At 36.5% G+C, this 22614-nt stretch overlaps 1 protein-coding gene across 5 annotated transcripts in view; it reads left to right on the top strand.

Moving 5' to 3' along the window:
* The first annotated feature begins 1335 nt into the window (after positions 1-1335).
* Positions 1336-22614, top strand: part of TMEM260 (transmembrane protein 260) — a 54696-nt gene continuing 33417 nt past the window's right edge. For 3 of the 5 annotated variants that reach the window (XR_006738743.1, XM_045566621.1, XM_045566620.1), the window contains exons 1-3: positions 1369-1603; positions 7168-7199; positions 7928-8079. Coding sequence is in view for 4 of the 5 variants with exons in the window: in XM_045566621.1 (XP_045422577.1) it covers positions 1444-1603; positions 7168-7199; positions 7928-8079 (344 nt within the window). In the remaining variant the exon portion in view is untranslated. Of the gene's footprint in view, positions 1604-7167; positions 7200-7927; positions 8080-22614 lie in introns of all 5 variants that reach the window. The other 2 variants (XM_045566618.1, XM_045566619.1) reach the window with 2 other exon arrangements.

Here is a 22614-nt window from a genome sequence, read left to right as displayed (position 1 = left end):
ATGGTGTTGCAGAATTCAGTTCCTCTCAGGTTGTTGAACTGAGGGTCTCAGTTTCTTGCTGGCTGTTGGCTGGAGGTGGGCCTCAGTTCCTTTTTCACAGGGCAGTTCACAACATGGTAGGTGGCTTCATCGACGAGAACAAGTGAGAGGGCAAGAGAGAGTGCAAGCAAGATGAAAGTCTCTCATAACCTAATCTCGAAAGTGACATCTATCACTTCTGCCTTAGTCTACTGACAGAAGCCGGTCATTAGGTCCAGCCTAACCCCAAGAGGAGAGGATTATACAGGGAGTATATATCAGGAGGCTGGGATCGCTGGCAGCCATTTTAGAAGCAGCCAACTACACAGCCCCTGCCCTCCAGGAACTCACAGTGTAGCTGAGAAAGCATTATGTAAGTACCTGGAAGAGACAAAGGTGTGCTGGCACAATGACTGCAGTCAGTGTAGATGTACATCACCCTACAGTTGAGACACTGTGTTCCTGTCGGATTGCATGTAACACATTTGAGATTGTCACTGATTTTCAATGTGTGTTTTGAGATACATTCTACACAGCTTACCCTCCTCCCCCTCACTCCAGGATAATTGCTATAATACTGTAAAATGTAAGCTTAAAAAAGTTACTAACAGGACTGCTGAGGTTTTTATTGCAGATTGTAAAGTTGGTGATTCTGTTTCATTTCTCACTTTGTGGTCAAAGCTCCAAAAATAATACTCTTCATTAAAATAGGAGACACCTTTATCACGGTATGAGTTATTTGTATTAATACAAGAACTCAAGTTTCCCAACTCATCTACAGAGTTTTCATCATGCTATAAGAAAAAAAAATAGACAAACTAGCATATTTTAATCTCACTGATAAAAATTACTTAGTGATTTAATAATTAGCACAGGGACTTATAATAATCATAGCAATGCAGTAAATCATAATAAATACATAATCGAGAGCAATGTACTTATTGCCTTACTTCGCCCGTACTGTAAATAGACTCCTCCCCTGTTTTAGCACAGGTTGGGCCCCGGCTGATCTTGGTCTATTTGTGCAGTTCCACCCCACACCATAGGTGGCACAAGCCGCCCTTCCTCACTCGCGGTTTTCGATGGTGCTCCTGTCTCTGTCAGAACCAACCAAGTCAGTATAAAAGGGGGGAATAGCCATAGAGACTGTAGGCCTGAGGGCAGACTTGCTTCTGTAAAGGAACGCTGCCCCTGCGTTAGTTACTTTAAAGCACGCTGTCAGTATGCAAACGCCAACGCCGGGCGAGACTCCCAGGGCCTGGCTCTCGCGAGGCCTCGCGTTTCCCCCTCCCCCGCCCGGCCCGGCCGGCGGAGGCTCGACCCGGAAGCCGCCGTGCAGGCTGCGCTCGCGTGAGGGCTGTGGAGCTCCGTGCCGCGCGGAGTCTTTGGGCCAGCCGCGCCCCGTCCCTCGGTCGCCACGGGCCCATGAGTCCCCATGGCGACGGCAGGGGCCAGGCCCAGGGGAGGGCAGCCCGAGAGGGGCCGCGGCGCTCCGGGGGCCTCCGCGGCGGCGTCGCCGTGTTCGCCGCTGTGGCCGCCGTGTTCACCCTCACGCTGCCCCCCTCGGTGCCCGGGGGAGACTCGGGTAACGTACTCTCAGGGTTGCCCCCTTGCCCCTGTCCCCTGGTCCTAAAGCGGGGCCCCCGCTCTTGGCATCCGGCCTGGTCTGCTCGGGCCCTCCGTCCACCCGCCTGTGCCCAGCGCAGGGTTTTGTGTTCAGAACCAACTGGTTTCGTTAGTTCTCAGGCGGGTTTATTGTTGGTTTCGCCTGGTGGAGCTTAACTACCTCTCCACGTCCCCAGATCTTTTTTCCTGGTCCTGAGTACTTTCCATTCTTTTTTAGTCTACAAATATGACTTAGTCCTTGCTGTGTTTCGGGCAAAAGGAATAACAGTAGTGGCAAACAAACATCATTGAGGATGTTCTAGTGCGATTAGAGATGATACACAAATTACTGAGTGAACTGCATACTAACTGGTGATAAATTGTGGAGACAGAGGGAAGTATAATGAGAGTGGGGTTAGGAAGTGGATCCCTCAGAGGGGCTAGTCAGGAAAGCCTCTGAGAAGGTGATATTTTAGTTGAAACCTAAATATTGAAAAGGAACCAGCCATGCTGAATAGTTGGAGGAGAATTCCTAAAAAAAGTGTAAGCCAGATGCAGCTTAAAGCATGCTGATTCTACTACAGAGAAAAGCATGACTCATTGGCCATTTAAATATGATTGTCTTACGTTTGAGACAAGAAACAGGATCGCTCCAGGGTTGGATTTTGTTTTGCTGCCAAATAAAGTGACCATCCAAGATTGCCTTGTAATGGGTAGTAATTTTGTCAGAGTGGTGCTGTAACTTCAGGTGGTGAATCTAATGAATCTACTAGTTATCTTTTATATATATATATAAAACTTTATTTTTTTAGAGACAGGGTCTTACTCTGTTCCCCAGGCTGGAGTGCAGTGGCTGGATCATACCTCACTGTAACCTTGAATTCCTAGGCTCAAGGAATCCTCCTGCCTCAGTTTGCCGAGTAGCTGGGACTACAGGGGTGCCACCATGCCTGGCTAATTTTTAAAATTTTTTTGTAGAGACAGCATCTCACTATGTTGCCCCAGGTTGGTCTCGAATTCCTGAGCTCTAGCGATCCTCCCATCTCAGCCTCCCAAAGTGCTGGAATTATAGGCAAGGGCCAGGCCACTGCGCCTGACCTCTACTAGTTATCTTTTGTTGCCTAACAAGTTACCCTCAAATTTAGCAGCTTAAACAGCAAATGTTTATCATCTCAGTTTCTGTAAATCAGGAATCTGGGTGCAGTGTAGCTAGGTACTCTTACTCAGAACAAGGTTGCTGTCATGATGCTGACTGGGGCTGTAGTCCTCTTAAGGCTCGAGTTGAGGAGAATCTGCTTCTAAACAGTGTAATTCATCGCTATGGGAGTCTCTAGGTAAGATAGCTGACTTCTGTCAAGGGAAAGAGATAGGGCACCTCTGTCATTTTGCAACCTAATATTGGAAGTTATATACCCCTGCCCTATTTTATTCATGGAAATTGGTCAAGTCAGCCCACGTTCAAGGGGAGAAAGGATTACACAAGTGAGAATACCAGGAGTGGAGGGTTACTGGGGGTCATCTTTAAGGCTGCCCACCCACCACATTGAGGATCCTTGATGTTCCATTTCCAAGTCATTACCTTTCTTCTTGCTTTGAGGTCCTATTGAACAGATAGGGATAGTGTTTCATTAGTGTAGTAGGGAATGGAGTTACTATACCATGTTTCCGGGATTTATATTTAATAATAGAAATAACTTTATATTTGTGAGAGTTGACCCTGGAGCACACTATTCAGATATTAGGTAGTTCTGTTATCTGTTTAAAAGAAAAAAACATTGACAGTACTTATGGTTGTTTGAAGTGTGGGGGTGGGATAGATGATAGTAACTAGCATTTATTGAATACTTACTATGTGCCAGGCACTGTTCCAAGTGCTGGATGTAGATTGTTATTTTAACTCTCTCAGCTACCCTATAAAGTAGGTACAATTATTATTTTCCTTGTATAGATGAGAAAACTAAGGCTAAGCTGTGTCCACAGCTAGTAAGTAAAGAAGTCAGGGAAAGAACCCAAGTAGACTGACTTTAGGACTTGCTCTCTTAACCTCTACTCTTTGTCAAAGAATTTCATGAAATTCTTTTTTAAGTCCACCATCACATACATAGTGATATTTAAGGTCTATTTGAAATCTATGATTGTTGGTTTATCTTTATTACTGTATTTTATTTTTTCCCAAAAGAATAAAGTTATATATTCACATTGAGTTACTGCACTTTAGGTGTTCTAATTTGTTTAGTTTGATCTAAATAGTGGTTGTTTCTCATATTTTTATGGTCATTTTTGAGAATGATAAATAAACTATTTTCCAAATATATGCCAGTATGGAAATTTGCTTAATTATATTTTTGATAATTTTGTTTACTTGTTGAATGTACTATTATACTTGAGTGTTTATGAATTGTCCATCAAATAAACGGAACACATCACAAAACCAATCGTATTCTTCCTGATAAGTCTTAAATTACACTCCATAAATCCATCACATTGTGTGGCCTCACCGGAATTATTTTTTGAACCACTTGATACCCTGTTCATTTATGGCAGGAGTGCTCATGGTGCTTTAGGGGAGGGGGTGGGAATCTGGGCATCACTAAATTAGCTTATATATGTGTTTATGTGTTTTAAAGATGTTTTCTTTAACAGGCTCAACATATGACAAGATAATAGTATAACTAATATTAAAAAGTGTAAAGGGAACTGGTTTTTGTAAAGGTTAAGCATCTGCTGACTATGAGCTTACCACCGATTTGTGTCCCAGACAACGAAGCTGTGGTTCTCAAGCTGCAATGTACTTCAGAATTGCCTGGAGAACTTGGGCCCCAATTAGAGAGTTCTGGGGTGTGGGCAAGGAATCTTCATTTTTAGAAAGCACCCAAGTTACTCTGGTGCAGGTAGTCATAGGACCTAGCTTTGGGGAAACCCTAGTGTAAAGGGTTGGGAGAGAGCCAAGACTCAAGAGGCTCTGAGTGGTGTGGTTTTTGGTGGTTTGTGTGTGTGTATTTTAAACTATTCACTTCTTCTTTTCTCTTTATCACACTCAATTTAACACATTGACTGCCACACTAGAAAAAAAATTTTCAGTGGGGCCACGATGTTTTATTATGAAAATAGAATAAAAACTTCGAAATCAAAACAATCCTTTCTAATTTAATGAAAAAATTATTATTGTTTTTTGTGCATATGTTATATGCACCTCACATGGCGCTAGAACCATTTTTACACTGCATGCCATTTGAGTTGTATGTGACTCACGATGTACTTATCAAATTTGTTTTGGAGAATCAAGTCTTCATGTGCTTCACGAGGGCCCAGGCTCAAAACTAACATGAGTTAAATACAACTCACATGGCAGTTAATGTGTAAAGAGTAGTATTTTCCTTTAGCTCTTTATCAAGGATACATTTATAGGCTTTGAATAGTGGCATCTTTTCTATTTAGATTTTAGTTAACATTTCATAAGAGTTGATGGAAGTTTGTCACATTCCAGATTTATCTTTATAGCAGCAGAATTCCGGCAAATAATGGCATATTGACTTTTTAATGTTAAAAAGAAGTTAGAGAAAATAGGCTATTTTTCTGAAATATAATTCTGAATACATTTTTAAATGGAGGAGAATTAATAGTGACTTTGAAATTTTGAACTTAGGATGTGCTTCATCACACAAAGATATAAGAACAGAAAACTGATTAAAACAATTTGGGACTGAAGATGTAAGAGCCAACCCATTGTGGAGTAAAACAATATTAAAATCATTCTTGACAGTAGTTACGAAGGGAACAGTTCTAAACATGTTTAAACCATAAACAATTTCTCTTTTAAAAAAGTAAAATATAAAAAGTGCCTTTGGTTTCTAAGGTGCTCTTGAATATCTCTAACAAATTTAAAGTTGTCCTTAAGTAATTAAGTGAGCAGTGGCTTAAGTGAGCAACACCTTTGGGTGCTATTATGGGGCTTCTGTGATGCAAGTAGCATTCACCTAGTGTCTGAGTAGCAAGGATGACAGTGTGATGTCTTTTTGTCAATCTCTGTGCAGGGCTTAAATTAGATTCTTTGTGTGTGGCCACAGGGGAGAGGTGGTGGTATCCTGGCAGGATCCTGAAATGGATAGGATAATGTTTTTAAACTTAGTGAGAGAGAGAGATGAAAACTGACCAGGGTATAAGGAGATCTAAAGTGCTAACTAGATTAAGCAGGTTCTATGGAGGAGGAAGAAGTCATTAATACTGATGGGGGTGGGAGGTATGTTGGGAAAGGTGTCACTTGAGAAGGTGGCAATTGAACTAGGCCTTGAAGGATTTAGGAAAGAGGGCCGGGGAAATATTCTCGGGTGAGAAAATGAGTGAGAAGAGGTGCGAGAAAGGACCGTTCCAGAGGAACAGTGGGTAATCAGATTTGACTGGAGGGAGTTTAGGGTTCATGGATATAAGCCTAGCAAAGGGACCTTGAAACCATAGAGGGCTTGCATGTCATGCTGGGAGTCTGAACTTCATTCAGTAAGCACAGAGCAGCTATTGAGCAATTTTAGACTAGGGATACAAGTGTGTGTGTGTGTGTGTGTGTGTGTGTGTGTGTGTGTTTCGGGGGCAGGCATAAGTGGCAGTAATAAGTGATTTCAGTATGATGATGAGTTGAAGTAGAAAATCGGTCAAGTCTATTGCTGTAGTCCAGGCCAGAGAAGGTAAAGGTCTACATTGCGGCTGGGACGGTAGAAATTAAAAGCAGAGTACTGCTATCTATTACAGGATAGAAAATGGACACTAGGACATTTTCTGATAGGTAATTGTAACTTTTACAAATCATTGATCAATATTGATTGATTTCTTACATTGTACTGTGCTACAGTGTACTGGAATGAGTCAGAAATAGTCCCTGTGCTCTGGGTATTTAAAATATTAACAAATAGGCATTAAATTACTGTACCATGATTTTAGAAATAATCACTAATGGAGAAGAACTATAAAGGACTATGTAAAGAATATGGTGATTTAATGGTTTGAAAAAATGTATCATGATAGAGTTTACCAACATAACCTGGAATTAATAAACACTTGGAAATTGTTTAAAGATATCCAACATAATTTACAGAAGGTATCCAAATGCCAGTATTAGGGTAGTATGGCACATTTTATGGAGTGTTCAAACCTCAGATGTCTGCATGTTTCACATGATACAAGGTTGCTGCCTTGTAGACTGGTGCTAATTACTTGGGGGATGATAATGCATATTACACAAATGCTCTAACAGTATTTATATATTTGCAAGTGAATACAACTTTCAGGAGGGAAAAGCAGCATTTTTTAAAAACTAGAATTCACCTATATTTCCACTGACCAGTTATTAAAAACTATCAAAAATAGTTTGTTCAATAAGACCTAGGGGAGAAAATATTCTTAGACTATTTCATGCTGTTAAATCTCTACAGATTTACAGTTTTATCCAGTCAAATTAATGCAAAACCCCAATGCAAGCATTCGGATTTTGAAAACTTTGGAGGAGTGTCATTCTCTAATAGTAATTATTGGTTTTACATTATTTTTTCACAGGGGAACTGATCACAGCCGCACATGAGCTTGGAGTAAGTATTAGTTTTATTGTTTAATCAATGCTCTCATTAACAGTTTTAGGAATTAAGAAAGTTTAATTAAGCATGGAGTAAAGTAGATTAATTTATTTTCAAACCCCAGTTTTTAGTAACTTATAAGTACAGTACGTGACAATTTACTTTAAGTTTTAAATCCAATTAAACTAAATTATAAAGCAAAGCCTTTACTATATATACAGTAGCTGCCTTATTATCACCCCAAATTTTGTATAAGCTGTGGAGAATAAAATAAATCGGGTTAACAGTTTTAATAAGTTTATTATTTAATAAACTTTATTATAGTGCATGATCCCTTTAGGCAAGACCTTACGACTGTCAGCATGGTGGTAATCCGATAGCAGTGTGGTCTTTCAACTTTCTAACCAATACGATATTTCAGAACCTGCTTTTTTTCAATAGCCTTTTAAATGACCCTAATGTACTGTGAACTCAGAGAACAAACTGCTTAAGAACTGACAATGAAATATGTCACCCTTTCTCTAGGAGACACACCATGTGATAGACGCTGCCAAATCCACTAAAGAAAATATTTATTTGTATTGGCACAAGAGGATTACAATAGAAAACCACTATTCAAACATTTAGTCATTGGCACATAATCTTTATGCTTGCCTGAGAAAAGGGTTACTTTTCAATTAAAGCCGGTGTGACTCTTCCTTTCCTAGATGAAAACCTTGTAACTGTTGCTAATTTTTCCGTAGGTTGCCCATCCTCCTGGCTATCCTTTGTTCACGCTGGTGGCTAAACTGGCAATTATACTGTTTCCTTTTGGTTCAGTTGCCTACCGCGTCAATCTTCTCTGTGGCTTATTTGGAGCAGTAGCTGCATCGTTACTTTTTTTCACTGTTTTCAGGTAAAGTAGTTGATTAGTTAATTTTGAGCAATTGAAAATGTAGATTTCTTATGGCCCAGGAACATACATTAAAAAAAATCTTTTGTTGCTTGAATGATTTCCCTAACTCATGCGATTTCACTTTCTTAACTTACAATAATTTCATATGCACTTGTCCCCTCAAATGATTACACAGTTGGTTCTGCTTCATACAGTGGAGTGAAGGTGTCACCCGTTCATTAACAGGATTCTCTGGTTAGGCAGAACTAATGAGGTTTGTCATTTTATGAAGATGCAGATGTGCCAGTTTAATTCAACAATTTGAGGTTCATCTTTTGGTAAATGGTAAATATCATTTAATTACTCACAGTATTGCTGATGGGCAGCTGCCTATAAGGTTCAGGGCTAATATCTAATTATATTGTATTCTAAATATGAACATGTTGTATACCTTTTGAAATGAGGCTATTCACTAAGCAAATCAATTTGGGATATGGTTTTAGTAAGGTTTGACTCTGTTCCATTACAGCTGTAGGGAAGGTAGGCAAATTAGATCCCACTTACTTCATTAACAGGCGGCTTTCTTAGTCTAGAAGGCTACCCTGCTTTTAAAAATATTGGTCATTAGTTTAGAATATTGGTAAACTCATTTGTCTTTGATGTTTCTGTCTCCCTCTTTCTTAACTCAGTCTATCCTATGTCTAAAAGGATTCTAGTGAAGAACACAAATTATACTTCCTGCAGGGGGAAAAACCAAATTAAAACACTTCTTTCAAAAACTATTGTAGGTTTTCTTATTAAAAACACATGATTTTTATATGTAACTATAGTATAATTTGAGTAGACATATTTCATGTCATTTTGGAGACTAATGTTTTTTATTTGTGTTAAAGTCATAAAATTGCCCTTCAGCTAAATTGTAAATTCATTTTTAATTATTTATAGAAAGATAAAAGTTAACATCATTGTAACTCTAAAGTTTATTTTTAAATCTATTGATAAAAAGCTTTCGGATTCAAATGTTATACCTTGATCATTTAGTAAATTTTTTATCAATTTTATTAAATTTATTTCTATTTCAGTCTTACAGGTTTGCAGTGATAGCCAAATCTTTTAAGTATGAGATCTTTAAAATCATATCTCTGCTTGGATTTATTTATTATGAATACTTTCTTTTTCTAAATGGTTAGAATAATTTTTATTAGAATTGTTCCTTTTGGGTTTTTTATGATTAAGAATATGTCAGTATTTCCATTGAGAGAAAAACTGATTTTTTTTTACTTTTAAATAACTGGATTGAACAGGAACTTACCTGTTCTATTTTGAGTGTGTGAGTTATTAATTTTCATAAGACATTTTAAGACAATGTTTAAAGAAAACTAATATTTATATTTATTTTGACAGGTAATTTGTATTTTAGATCATTTATATAACATATATATTTAAATGTTATAGAGATGTAAATAGCTCTTTTTGTAAGTAAAGTGATTCATTTTCTAAAACTTTGCCATGTTTTTCAACATATTAATTATTGATGCCATTCCACATGAGAATCACTGTAAAAATCATACATAAAAATCTTTTTAAAAAGTTTTGACAGAATCCACATAGTTTTGGACAATAATTTTCTTTTGCATTCTCTACCTTTTAAAATAGCTTTTATTAATTATTATGATTGATTATAATTAGTTGTAGATTAGCATGCTAGCCTGTAACCCTTTTCTTTTAATATACAGTGCTGATGATATATTTTTATACATGCTGTCATGCATTTTACATCAAAAATCTTAATATGACTAAATTGAGTATTGGAGTAGTTTTTAGTAATGCAGTATGTACTTTGGAAAAGTTGCTTTCTTTTAGAAAAGAGATCTAGCAAAATTATCTCCTGCGTAATTTTAATATGAAAATACTTCATTATTTTGAATACAAATAATTGACAAGGTACACATCCTTTGGGAACAACCTAGTTCAAGTGGCAAATCTGTTTTGTCAAACAATAGACACCCTTCAAAAAGGAGAAGCCATCTCTATGGTAATAGGGCTAACAGTAGCCTATTGATTGAGTGGAAGAAGACATTATACAATGTCAGCTGGCTTGTTACAATTTCATTTGTTGTATGACCTGAACTTAACCTTTAAAACCTTTCTTCTGTGAATATAAACCCAACAGCAGGACACAGTTTTTGTACAACCATTACAGTGACGGCTTTTTTCCTGTCCCAGCATACAGTAAATGTATTCCTTTACAGGTTGACTCTTTTATCAGAATTTGTTTAGGAAACATTTCACTACTTTATTCATTTACAGACCAAATCATCATTCCATTTTGTTGTTGAATATTGAAGGGTTTTGATCCAGGAAACAGTTTTATTCTTTCTTTCGCCCATCACTTAGGAGAACATTACTGTACATGTAGGATTAGTGCTGACTGGTGTGCAGTAAATTAATTCTTTTAACAGGTTTAGGTTTTTTTCAGGTAATTGTTCACATAGCATTCACTATATTTAGCTCTTGGGGTGGACATAAAGACCTTCTGTACCTTTTAAACAAAGATTTTATTTCAAAAGCAAATTTCTGTTTAAATGTGTTGATGTAAAAAGCTCCATTTTTTTCAGTAAACATGACTTAGATTGAAAGAACAATTTATTCGTTGTTTCCAATTACTATGTAATTTTTGCTTTTCTTGCATCTTTCTCTTGCTTTTAAAAGCTGTAAGATGTCATTAACACTGCATTTTTTGTCAGTCTTTCCTAATGCTTGGCAAGAACTCATTTATATTTGCTTTGCTGTAATGCAGAAAGTGTGAGTAAAACAGCACATTGAAAGCTGTATGTGTCACTGTAGTTTATTGAATTAAAAATAGTAAGATTGTGGTAATTGTTTCTGTATGTATTTATTTATGTATTGTCCCCTTCAGGGGTATTTTTAAGCATGCATTATATTAGGGGAGTTTAATACATTACATTTATATGAAATAGTATTCATTTTATTAATGTGTACATCTGTGTTTTTAAGACTGTAATATAGTTAGTGATTCATAGGAACTAGGATTTTCTTTTTTAAGGCCATTGAAGTAAATGATTTTTAAATTTAATAGTATGATATTTAAAGTATCTTATTCTATTTGAAATTCACAAATCCTATTAATATAAAATTTAAAAGTTATAGGTAATGTAAATCACTAATATGAATACCATATAACATTGTTTACTACTTGAATTTCAAAATTATTTTCTAGGAAACATCAAACTAGATCTTAAATCAATGAATAGTGAAGGAGTACTGAAGTCACTTATCATTAAACATCTACATGCTCACCCTTCATATGTTCTGGTATCACTAAAAGAGAAGGGGATATGTTCATAGCATTGTACAAAAATTCTTTACCTCAGGGAAGATTTAAATTGCTTATAATATCAGGTGAGGGTATATCTTGTATCATTTATTTGGGTAGTTACAGGACTGAGAATATATTCTTAACAGGCTTAAGAGTCAGCATATCCTTTTCAAACTATTATGAGCCAAATGGAAGTATGGAAGAATTTATTTAACAATATTTGTTGGGCACTCTCGTGAATTGAAAGTAAAACTCTTAGTTTTTATAATCAAAATTCTGTGCTTGTTTTAAAGAAAAAGTCACTAATCATTAAATGAGCAGTTTTTCAAATATTTTTCTAAAAGGCACAGTTTCAGGAAACTTGCATAAAAACACTTTTTAACACCATTAACATTGTACAGTAAGACATCAGATCTCTTAATGTCAGGTAGGTTACTTAGGATATATGAATATTAATAATAAAGGTATATTGAAACTACATCTGCTTATTATGAAGAACTTATGATCAATTTCAATAATACATAAATATCTTCTGGCAGATTGTTTTGTGCCAGTATTTTATTTATGGATTTCATGATTTTTGTAAGTTACATATTGCTAAACATTATGTTGCTTCTAAAAATTAATTTGGTTAAACTTTTGGAAAGCGAAAACTTGATTTTGAGCCCTGTGTCTGCTATTCTTATAGCTTTGGTTAAGATTCCATTCAATAAAGAACAGAAAATTAAAATGCCATACCTTAGAGAATGCCAGAATCTCCTGCTTAAGGGACATTTGGATTTTCCAGCTCAAAGAGTATTTTAGATTATTGCCATAGAGAATAATGTGAAGCTCTTCCTAATTTCAAAAGTAACTATGCATAAGTAACAAATAGTCACCAAGTTTTTGTAGTTGAAGAAGAATGGAAAGTACTGGAGCATTAATTTCCATTCAGGAGAATATCTGTCTTGATCCCTGGTTAATTGATCATATATTTCTCTCGTACTTGTATTAAAATTGCATTGACTCAGACTGCTTAAGCATATTAAGAGCTTGGTTCATTTGCATTTTCTTATAAGTAGAGGGACATATTAGGCTCAAATAGCAGCGCTTCATTTTGAAGGGAAAAAAGCAGGGCAAAAACTCTTTTTTAAGACTGTAGAGTCTTTTCTGACAGCTAGTCAGAGTTAGAATTAGTTCAAGGAAATGTTAATAATGCACTGCCTGGCCTAATCCCTTTGATATCACCAGGTATCCTCCTGTTCATGGGTTAATTGCTTTAAAAGCGAAGGCAATATTCTGAGCGGTGGGCCGCTTCACCTTTTCACAGCTGTTACCATTGAGTGACAACTAAATCCCATGTGTAAGATGAGGAAGAGCTCAATCTCCAATTGGGAGAAAATTTATGTAAACCACAATCCCTTCAGAATGTGCGGAAGTCATAGACTTTCTTGATTTACTCTGCTTTTCCCAGAAAGCTCTATTGTTCACTTTCCTAAGTCCCATCAACCCTTTGTAGCAGAATATCACAGCGGCAGCAGATAGCTTGAAATATATAAATGCTATCATAGCTCTGATTAATAGCAGTGCTTATGAGTCAAGTCTGATAACAGTGCAGCTCTCCACTCAATTTCAGATACTGCTAATGGAATCTGTCTTCTCCAATTGTAATATGAGAAGGCCTAATTTGCCATGGAGCTTGGAGCTGTCACCAGTAGGGGATTGTGGGGTCAGATGGGAGCTGCCAGGTTTTTGCCCTGCAGCTTGTATCTCTCACTTTGAATAGAGCAGCCCCCTGCCTGCCAGTTAGCTGATAGGCCGCCGTGGGGTTTATGCCACTATATACAATAGGAAAGGGCTACATAGGCTGACTTTATAATTGTGAAGCTAGCTCATATTTCCACAGCTACTGTGCTGCATAATTTCTAATAAGTGGTTTTAACAAATGTCAGATTATGAAAAGTTTCCTCAATTACAAAAACTTATAAAACATTTAAATTGCTAAATCTGTTTCCTGCCGAGATTTTGCCACTGGAACTAGTCATCAGTTATTACGGTTGTAATAATAAATGCATATATGTCTTAAAATTACAAATAAAATCATAGATCATAACTCACGTAGATTTGCCACTTTTCAAAACCATTAAAATAGAACAGTCTTAATGAATTGAAATATTTAACATATACTTCATAACTTTGCATAAGACTACTTAATATCAAATCTCTATTGTTTATTAAGTTGGTTAGTGTTGCTGACAAAAGTAGTTTAATATCCTCATCCTGTCAATTTTAGTTATTTGGGTGTTGTAAGTTTACTTCATATACTTTTAGTATCTTAATGTTGTAAAAATTATGCAGCATCTTCTAAGTTTTCAGTTAAAAAGGACTTGGTGTGATGACATACTGTGGCCAGTGCCTTCGAGAAAAATATACTGGAATATACTTTTAACCAATTTCAATCTTGCTACTGAATGCAAAAACACTATCAAGATTGAATAACAAGCTACTCTTGATTTCTTGTGTGTTTTTACAGATTTCGAACAAAATTGACTGAAATCTCTAATTGGGGAGTTATTTTAAAGTAGGCTGTACCTCAAGAAGGTATTGTCTCCCATTGTGCAAATTATTTGGTATACCGTGAAAACTTAGGAAAATGTTAAGTAAATGATGCTGGTTCCTATAATGCCCAGTTCAGTGTTTTCTTTTAGATATTCAGCTATGAGTTGATAAAGTATAATAAAATGAATTGTTTTAAACCTTAAATGTTGCATAAATATTAATTCTAATAGAAATTACGATTACATTTTATTTACGGAAGCTATTCATAATCTTATTCCCTCTGTTTCAGTCGTGCTTTTTTTTTTGTTTTTTAAGGCTTTTAAATTTTTATCCCAATTTTATTTAGTGGTTTTAAATCAGGAACAATACTTTGTACTTTTCCTTTTAGAGTACCAGTAGTTTAACATTTATGTAGCTGGAAATTCAGGATAAACAGTTCTCCTTTTGATTGAATCCCATGAAATAGAACTAACCTTGGTAGGATTTTATCTGGAGTGACAGTAAATTTTTATAAAATTTGGAAAAAAGGACTTATTCACAAATTCATTAAAGATGGAAATGTTCTGATTTGTTTTATGTTCAGTGGTGGTGGCTTCAGAGATATAACTTTAATATATCATGTCCTAAATTAATGTTTAATATGTTCATTAGGTCTAAAACTGAAAATGAAAAGATTTATATTTAAGTGCTCTCTAAATGGCCACTGATTATAATTTTCCCACAGAGTACCTGGCACATATCAGATGCCCCGTATATATTTATTGAAAGAGTGCTGAATAAACTGCCACCAAAAGAAAGAGGTTTAGCAGTACTTAGGTTTTCAGTAGCTTAGCTCCCTAGTTTGACCATTCTCCAGGTAGACTGGAGAGATAAATATATGGTGTTGATTATGTGAATGAGCCAGGAGGAACATGTATATAATTTTTATGAACAAGGCCCAGAAAGAACATGGAAGGATAAGGGTGATAGATTTGCTGTTGATTGTGTCCTGCTTTACCATACTTCTTCCCTGGAATCCATCACACTATTTTAGTCATCAGTATGAATTGACACTAATAGTAATTTATTAAACAGTAATGCTCAGATCCCACATTTTGGCCTGCCTGCTCAAATTCCACTTACTTCAAGGAGGAGTTCTCAGTATAGACATAGGGTAGTGCACTCTCCACGTTGGATTCTTTGCATGCAAGTAACACTGAAGACAAATACATTCATGGATTTTATGAGGCATGTCAAATGTGTGTTCGGAAAGAATTTCAGGTTTCTGTTATTTGCCTTTTGATTGAGGGTTAGACAAACATGTGACTACACATGAAAGTCAAATACCGTGTAGTGGAAAGAAAAATATACCTTATCATCAATAGCAAACCTGTCAGTGGTGTACATTGTAACCTCCTGATTTATCCATTGTGTCAACAGATGAATAGTATTCCATTTAAGAAAACTATTACACAATCTGTACCTTTCTTAGGACTCTTATCTAGGTCTCATGAATTTTGTGGACCAAAAAAGATGGCAGTTATGATTTAACCAGAGGATTCTGATGGTTATATTTGTTAGGATGCTCTTAATAGTATTACATCTTCCTTACCCCAGTGGAGAATTCCTGTCATTTGCATTGTGTGGGTGAAATTTTAAACACTTGACCACTCTTCCTATACTATTTACCATGCTCTTGGTATATCTTTCTTCATGACTAAATGCTGTGCTCTCCTGGAATGTGAACTAACTGCATGATTTTAGCATTAATTAACCCAAGTAAAAAGCAATCAGGAAGATTTTATTGACTGAAAATATACTGCAAAATGTATTTTATGTTTAAAATATAAAATTATTCACATAAGATAAAACATATTTCAGTGACTGTTAGATTTGATGTTTTGAATCATCTGTATCAGTGCTTTCCTGCATCATTGTGAGAACTTAGAATTAAGTAGACCCTTCTAACAGTATAAAAGCTTGATTTTGATTATTGATATTGACATGTAACTATCTTTTACAATACAGTGGTTGTGTTATTAAAATTATTAATATCATAGTAATGGTGTTTGAAGTCTTTTCTTCATATGGCCTTGTAAGATTTTATCTTTCTGCAAGTCAGATTAAATTCTAAAAATATGTATTCATTTGAAGCAATACCTCCTTTGATCTTGCTCTGTGAGGCTCTATGAGAATTAGATTGAGAAGGGAAACATTTTTTCTCATATTATGTCTAATTCATCATAAAGTGTTCTTAAGTTAAAATGGAAAATTGTTTAGACTATTTGCGATATATTAGTGAGTTCCGGTGAAAAGAGTTCTCATTTTATTCACAATCTCATTCAAATTTCTCTCCTTTTTCTCATTTGCTTTTAGTTTGATTGAAGTAATTTAATCAATTTCAGTAGAAAAATGTATGTCTTTTCATTTTAATGAGCTAATATTAAGATTCTACTTTAGCATATTAACTCCTTAGTTGCTTTTTAAAAAGATAATTAGTTAAGCATATTTGTTCAAAAGAATAAAATGCAAATTGAAAGTAGGGCTCCTGTATTGCCAAGTGAAAACACAATGGTGTTTTTGATTATGTCATTTTATTTTTAAAAAATCATCACACTTAGTCTGTGGGTAGGTGATAATTGTTTTGTTTGTCTTATTTTGGGCATACCTATATCTACAGTTCATCTGCACCTTAGACTTTATGGATGATACAGGATAGCTTTTTTAGTGAGCTCAGATCAACAGTTTCATTTAAAACTCATGTTTAAATAATATCAGATTGGACATTCCTTCCATTTATTTTTAAAAGGAAGATTACTTAGCCAGAAATTTGGACTACCGATTCACTTAACAGTATTGTATGCAGTAAGATTTGTGAATAGTGTTTCACTGTACTTATATAATTTAACTCTGCCAAAAATTTTTAAATATGTATTGTAGCCTTTTCAGGGAAAAAATAATTTATAGAGTATGTCTCCTGGTTGGAGTTACTCCCAAAAAGAGATTGTAACTACCTTGTCTGATCACTCACTCACAGGACAACCCTTCCTTGATAGGAACGGTAATTGGCCAGGCTCGTCAGATAATAAGGCCCCAGTGATCAAAAAGGGCAGTGGATTAATTGGAGGCTCTAGGAATTCTGTAGACTCGTCGCAAAATACCTTTCTTTTAAACTCATAATAAACAGATGGTAAAAGTGCTTCTCATTACATCTCTTGCTTAACAAGTTTAAGACTAGATTTGCCTTCAGATATATTCATCATTATGATTTTTGCAGCATCACCTAGGAAAGTCTTCTGCACATTCAAAGTTTTTTTTCTATCTCCAGTATGCAGTGGCTTATTGATATAGAGGTTTATTGATGTTTGGCTCAATAAAACATAAGATGGAAACTTTGAGGAATTTTGTTTGAAACTTCACAAAAATTTGAGAAAATTAAGGAACTTTCTTTACACATCAGTGTGTGAAAGGCAATATGAATAGCTGAGAACCTTCTATATTTATTATTCTCTTTGTGATGTTTATTTTATAGACAAGGAACAAATCAAGTAATATAAAAATTAAAAGTGCTTTTAAGTAAATTTTTATTTCTATACTCTTGCTAAAAGAATATTTGAACATTTGAAATGCCGAAATGATTATTCCTTAGTTTCTGGACGATATAGCCATATGCAAATCAATGTAACAAATTCAAAATGAATGCTTTAATTTTTCCCTTAATTTCACTTGTTACCAGGATAGCATTTTTATAATAGGAAAGGACAGCAACAGTGAAGGACATGTTCTTAAGAGAAACAAAGTTTACTCCAACACCAAAATATCTTTTGTATTAATTTTGTGCAGTTGAAAAAAACTTTTTTTTCTAAATAATGGCATAAATAATTTTATAAGGCATTATTTGAAAATAGTTGGACTTAGGTTGAGGTAATTAAAAAACCTTGCTTTTTGTAGAGCATTAAAAACTAAAGATAAAGCTTGTCTAAGATAATATATATATGGGAAAACTAATTTTCAAAAAGTCAAATAGCTTTTCTAGGGACACACACACACACACACACGTATATATAAAGTGAGATATACTTTTTTTTTTTTTTTTTTTGAGACAGAATCTCACTCTGTTGCCCTGGCTAGAGTGCCATGGTATCAGCCTAGCTCACAGCAACCTCAAACTCCTGGGCTCAAGCAATCCTTCTGTTTCAGCCTCCAGAGTAGCTGGGACTACAGGCATGCGCCACCATGCCCGGCTAATTTTTTTTTCTATATATATTTTTAGCTGTCCAAATCATTTCTTTCTATTTTTAGTAGAGACAGGGTCTCAATCTTGCTCAGGCTGGCCTTGAACCCCTGACCTTGAGCAATCCACCCGCCTCGGCCTCCCAGAGTGCTAGGATTACAGGCATGAGCCACTGTGCCCAGCCGAGATATACTTTTAATTTTAAAAATACACCAATATGCTAACATGTTATCCAGTGGTATCAATAATCCAAAAATAATTCTTTTGGCTTCGTATGGAGGATTTTAAGTTCTTGAAATCTGATTTTGATTAGGTTACAGTTAAAAATTCATATTCCTCAGTGTCAATTTTTTTTAAAGAAATATAGAAAAACCTGTCCATTGAGTACCCGTTCAATGCATTTAGTTTAATGAGAACCTAGAGAAGGGGCAGCTACCCTAGTCTTAGCAAAGGTACTTTAGGGAAAACTTCTTGGAAAAGGTGATGCCTATAGTGAGTTGTACACAATATGTGGGAGTTAGCCAAGTGAAGGCAAAACAGCGTTACAGATGTAGGTTGAGCATCCCTAATCTAAAAATCCAACATCCAAAATGCTCCCAAATACAAAACTTTGAGTGCTGACATGACACCCAAAGGAAATGCTCACTGGAGCATATTGGATTTCAGATTTTTGGATTAGGGAAGCTCAACTGGTATGTATTCTGCAAATATTCCAAAATCTGAAAAAAAATCCAAATCCAAAACACTTTTGGTTCCAAGCATTTTAGATAAGGGATATGCAGCCTGTATAGAGAACCTCCTTTGCAAAGAAACCCAGAGGTGAAGAAACAGCTTGTAAGTACCGGGACTTACAAGTCATTTTGTGTTTCTGAAACAAAGTTTGAGATGAGTTGTGTTAAGAAATGAAGCTACAGGTGGGCTGAGAACAGATCATGAAAGGTCTTGACTGTCATGAGTAGTAGCTTATATTATGGTTTATGTTTAAAAGGGAGCCATTGAAGGGTTGAATGCAGAAAAGCGTGAGATCAGATAAGTTTCGGATCCCTTGCTGTGGTGGCAATGGTAGGCATAGGATGGGAGCTTATGATGCTGTTGGATTGCCTTAAGCCTGAGGTGGTGATAATAGCTGAGAGAGGGCAGTGGTGGAATGAACAGAGAGAAGAGGATAAAAAATAATTATGAAGTAAAATTGGCAGGATGTGCTATGTTGGACAGGGAGAAAGAGAGAGAAGGCTTTGATAATGACTCCCAGGTCTCTTAGATAACTAGGTAGATAATGAAAATCACTAAGATAGAGAATATAAGAGCAGGAATCCTGTATTTCATTTTTAGGAAAGAGGATGTGAAATTAGTTTTGCATATGTTGACCTTGAGGTTCTAGGGGACCTCCAGAGTTGGAGTGGCACAGGGGTGTCCCGCAGTCGGTTGGAGATATGTAAGTCTGAAAGTAAGGGAGAGGGCAGTGCTGGGGACAGATTTGGTGTTTTCAGTTTGTAGTTGGCAGTTGAACTCAAGGTAATGGACAGAGCCACCCAGGCAGAGTATGGAGAGTGAGAAGAGCAATTGCCTGAGAATGAAGAAAATGAAATCTTAGGAAATAACTAGCTTTAAAGGAGTTAATGGAAAAATAGGAGACTTTCAGAGAAAACACAGAAGGAAGATCCAGAGCCACATAAGGAAACCAGGGGGATATGGGGTCCCATGCGTCAACTCAGTAGATCAACACAGCAGAGAGGTCCAGAGAGCCTATTTTCACCGGGGGCCTCAGTGAGAGCAACTTCAGTAGAGTGCTAGAGAGCAGAGGGTAGAGGCTGCAGGTGTGGACAGTGCGAGATACTGAGCCAAGTCCTGACCCTGAAACTTGCCTTCGTGAAATCATCCTTGGTGTCAGCTTGCTTTGTTGTCACGTATCTCTGTCTCCGTAAGGTGAAATGAAGCATCCTCAGATAATGTGCAGGAAACATGACTTGAGCAATATAATGAAACTGCCTTCCTACAGAATCAGTGAATGAATTGAAGCCCTCCAGAGTTTTCAGAAAAATCATCATTCTTACCACTGCTGACATCAGCCTTTGACGTGTCAGCACAAATCACAGACTCAGCTTGCTGTGTCCTGATGTGGGGGCTCACATCTCCTTGTTAGTGTGTGTGCCTGAGAAGCTGTGGCACTGGGCCACACACCTGTATTCCTACATTGCACTCAGCCTGCAGACTTATTCATGCATGGGGTACCAACCACTGCTTGGCTTTTAGGACAAATCCTTAGTTTTAATGAAAGTCTTACGATTTTGAGAACAGCTTTATTAAACTCTCTTCTGTCATGGGCTGCTTTTAACAATAGAGTTCAATCTTGCTTAACTGGCCTGTTCCATCCTCTCACAATTTAATGTTCCCTTCCCCAACCCACTGTTCACTCCCTGGCATGACTTCAGCTTTTATTTCACTCATTTCCTTGATGCCTCATGCTATCCTCCATGTAATTGAGACTACAACCCTTTGCTCATCCTCCTTACCTCCTCCATCAGCCCCTTCTGGCTTCACTTCCTTCTCTATCTAGTCTAGGCTCCATGGCCCATTACTTTAAAACTTTCCCTCTTGTCCTTCTGTCCTCTTGTCCTTCTGTCCCTCTCACCTGGTAAAGACCTTAAGGCTGGCTCTATCTGTCTTCTCCTGGCCTGCCGCAGGCTGCTGCAAACCTTTGCATGGCGGTGCAGACTGATGCGGCCTCTCCATCTCTGCAGCCTCTGTAGTCTTCAACCTCAGCTGAGCATTTATTGCTACCCACAAAGCCTTGTGTTTATCTCTTGTGTGTAGAAAAACTTTGCAGAGTTTTTCTACAACAGATGTTTCAAATTATCTCTACTTTTCTTAATCCACTCGTTTTTATATGTTACACAGCCAGTAGTTGTTGACTGATTCTGAATCTTAGCATAAAGCAAACTTATGAAGGCAGTGTGTTGAAATATGTGCATTTTAAGGAGATTTCAGAGTTTGACTTAGAAAATACTGTTGAAATGAAAGAAATTCATATGGGCTTAGCCTACATAGATTCTTCTATGAAAAACATGAATGGTAAAGTGATGGGGCCTCCAAAACGCTTCCCATTATTCTGCATGTCCTAAGTATGGGTTTACACATAACTTTCTGCTCTTAGAGGCATGCTCCCTCTCTTCTGTTTTCCACAAGGCTAAGAGAACATCACCTTTCATCTTCAGAATTTCCTCACACTGTTTCCCTTGAAAATGTAATAGAAATTATATGAAAGGGGGAAGACAGTGTATTTCAGTCAGGGTGCTTGGTTGCAAGCAGTTGACTCTGGCAGTGGTTAGCAGAAAAGAAACATATTAAAAAGAAGTTGGAGAGAACTTTACAATTCAATAATAAAAAGACAAATAATCCAATTTAAGAAATGGGCAAAGGATCTAAATAACATTTCTCCAAGGAAGTTATACCAATGGCCAATAAACATAGAAAAAGATGCTCAGCATCATTAGCCATTAGGAACATGCAAATGAAAACCTTAATGAGATACCACTTCATACCCACTAGGGTGGCTAGAATTAAAAAGCCAGATGACAGGTGCTCACTAGGAGAAATCAGGTCTTTAAACACTGCTGTTGGGAAACAAACAAATTAAAAGATCCACTACTCTTGTGTGTGCAATTTACATTAGGAGTACAATGCAAATTGCTATAGACTTAGTTTGATTTCTGAGCAAGTTCATTTAATGCTAAAAAGGTCGAGGTTATAGATTTGATTGCCATTAATGGTTTTATCATCAGCCACCTTATCTTCTATAATTTTACTCAGCAGTCTCACAAATTATTTCTCTGATACCAAGGAAAATCAGTAAAAGAGTATATGGATTATTCATAGCAAAACCATCCTGACCTTGTGGGGAGATGGGGAGAGAGAATTCAGATTGTAGACCTTGCTGATGTGGGATTAGTCTTCAATAAAATGCAAATGTACCTATGTTTAATAATCTAAAGTGACTGGATATATTTTATCACTGAAGTCAATAATTTTACATTAGTCTTCAATTTTTAAAACCTTATGAAATATTTGAAAAAGCAGTTAACATAGTTGATAATTCCAATAGTTAATGTCAGCAGTTCAGACACTTTAGGATGTCTTCCTGAGTGTAATAACGTGTTAAAAATCATTGTAGATTAGTAAATCTTGAGTTCTCTTACAGAGGATTTATTTATAGCAGGACTTTCTTCTGCTTAGCTTCAGGTAACATTTCCAGCAGGAACACCACAGAAATTATGCTGTATTCTTTTCGCTGGAATAGACCGGGAAGCACATGGTGTTGGTTTGTCCCCTTACTGGTGCTGGTAACTTTGGTCACGTGGCTAAGATTATGTCTGCCAGTTCCCACCACTGTAAAGTTACCATTTTTCCCTTTGTAATTAATCTGTGTATAGGGAGATACCTCGAGACTATGTACACATTCTGTTTC

Source organism: Lemur catta, chromosome 1, assembly GCF_020740605.2.
Source record: "Lemur catta isolate mLemCat1 chromosome 1, mLemCat1.pri, whole genome shotgun sequence".
NCBI lineage: Eukaryota > Metazoa > Chordata > Mammalia > Primates > Lemuridae > Lemur > Lemur catta.
The sequence above is the reverse complement of the archived record's forward strand: the minus strand, read 5'-3'. Positions and strand labels throughout refer to the sequence as shown.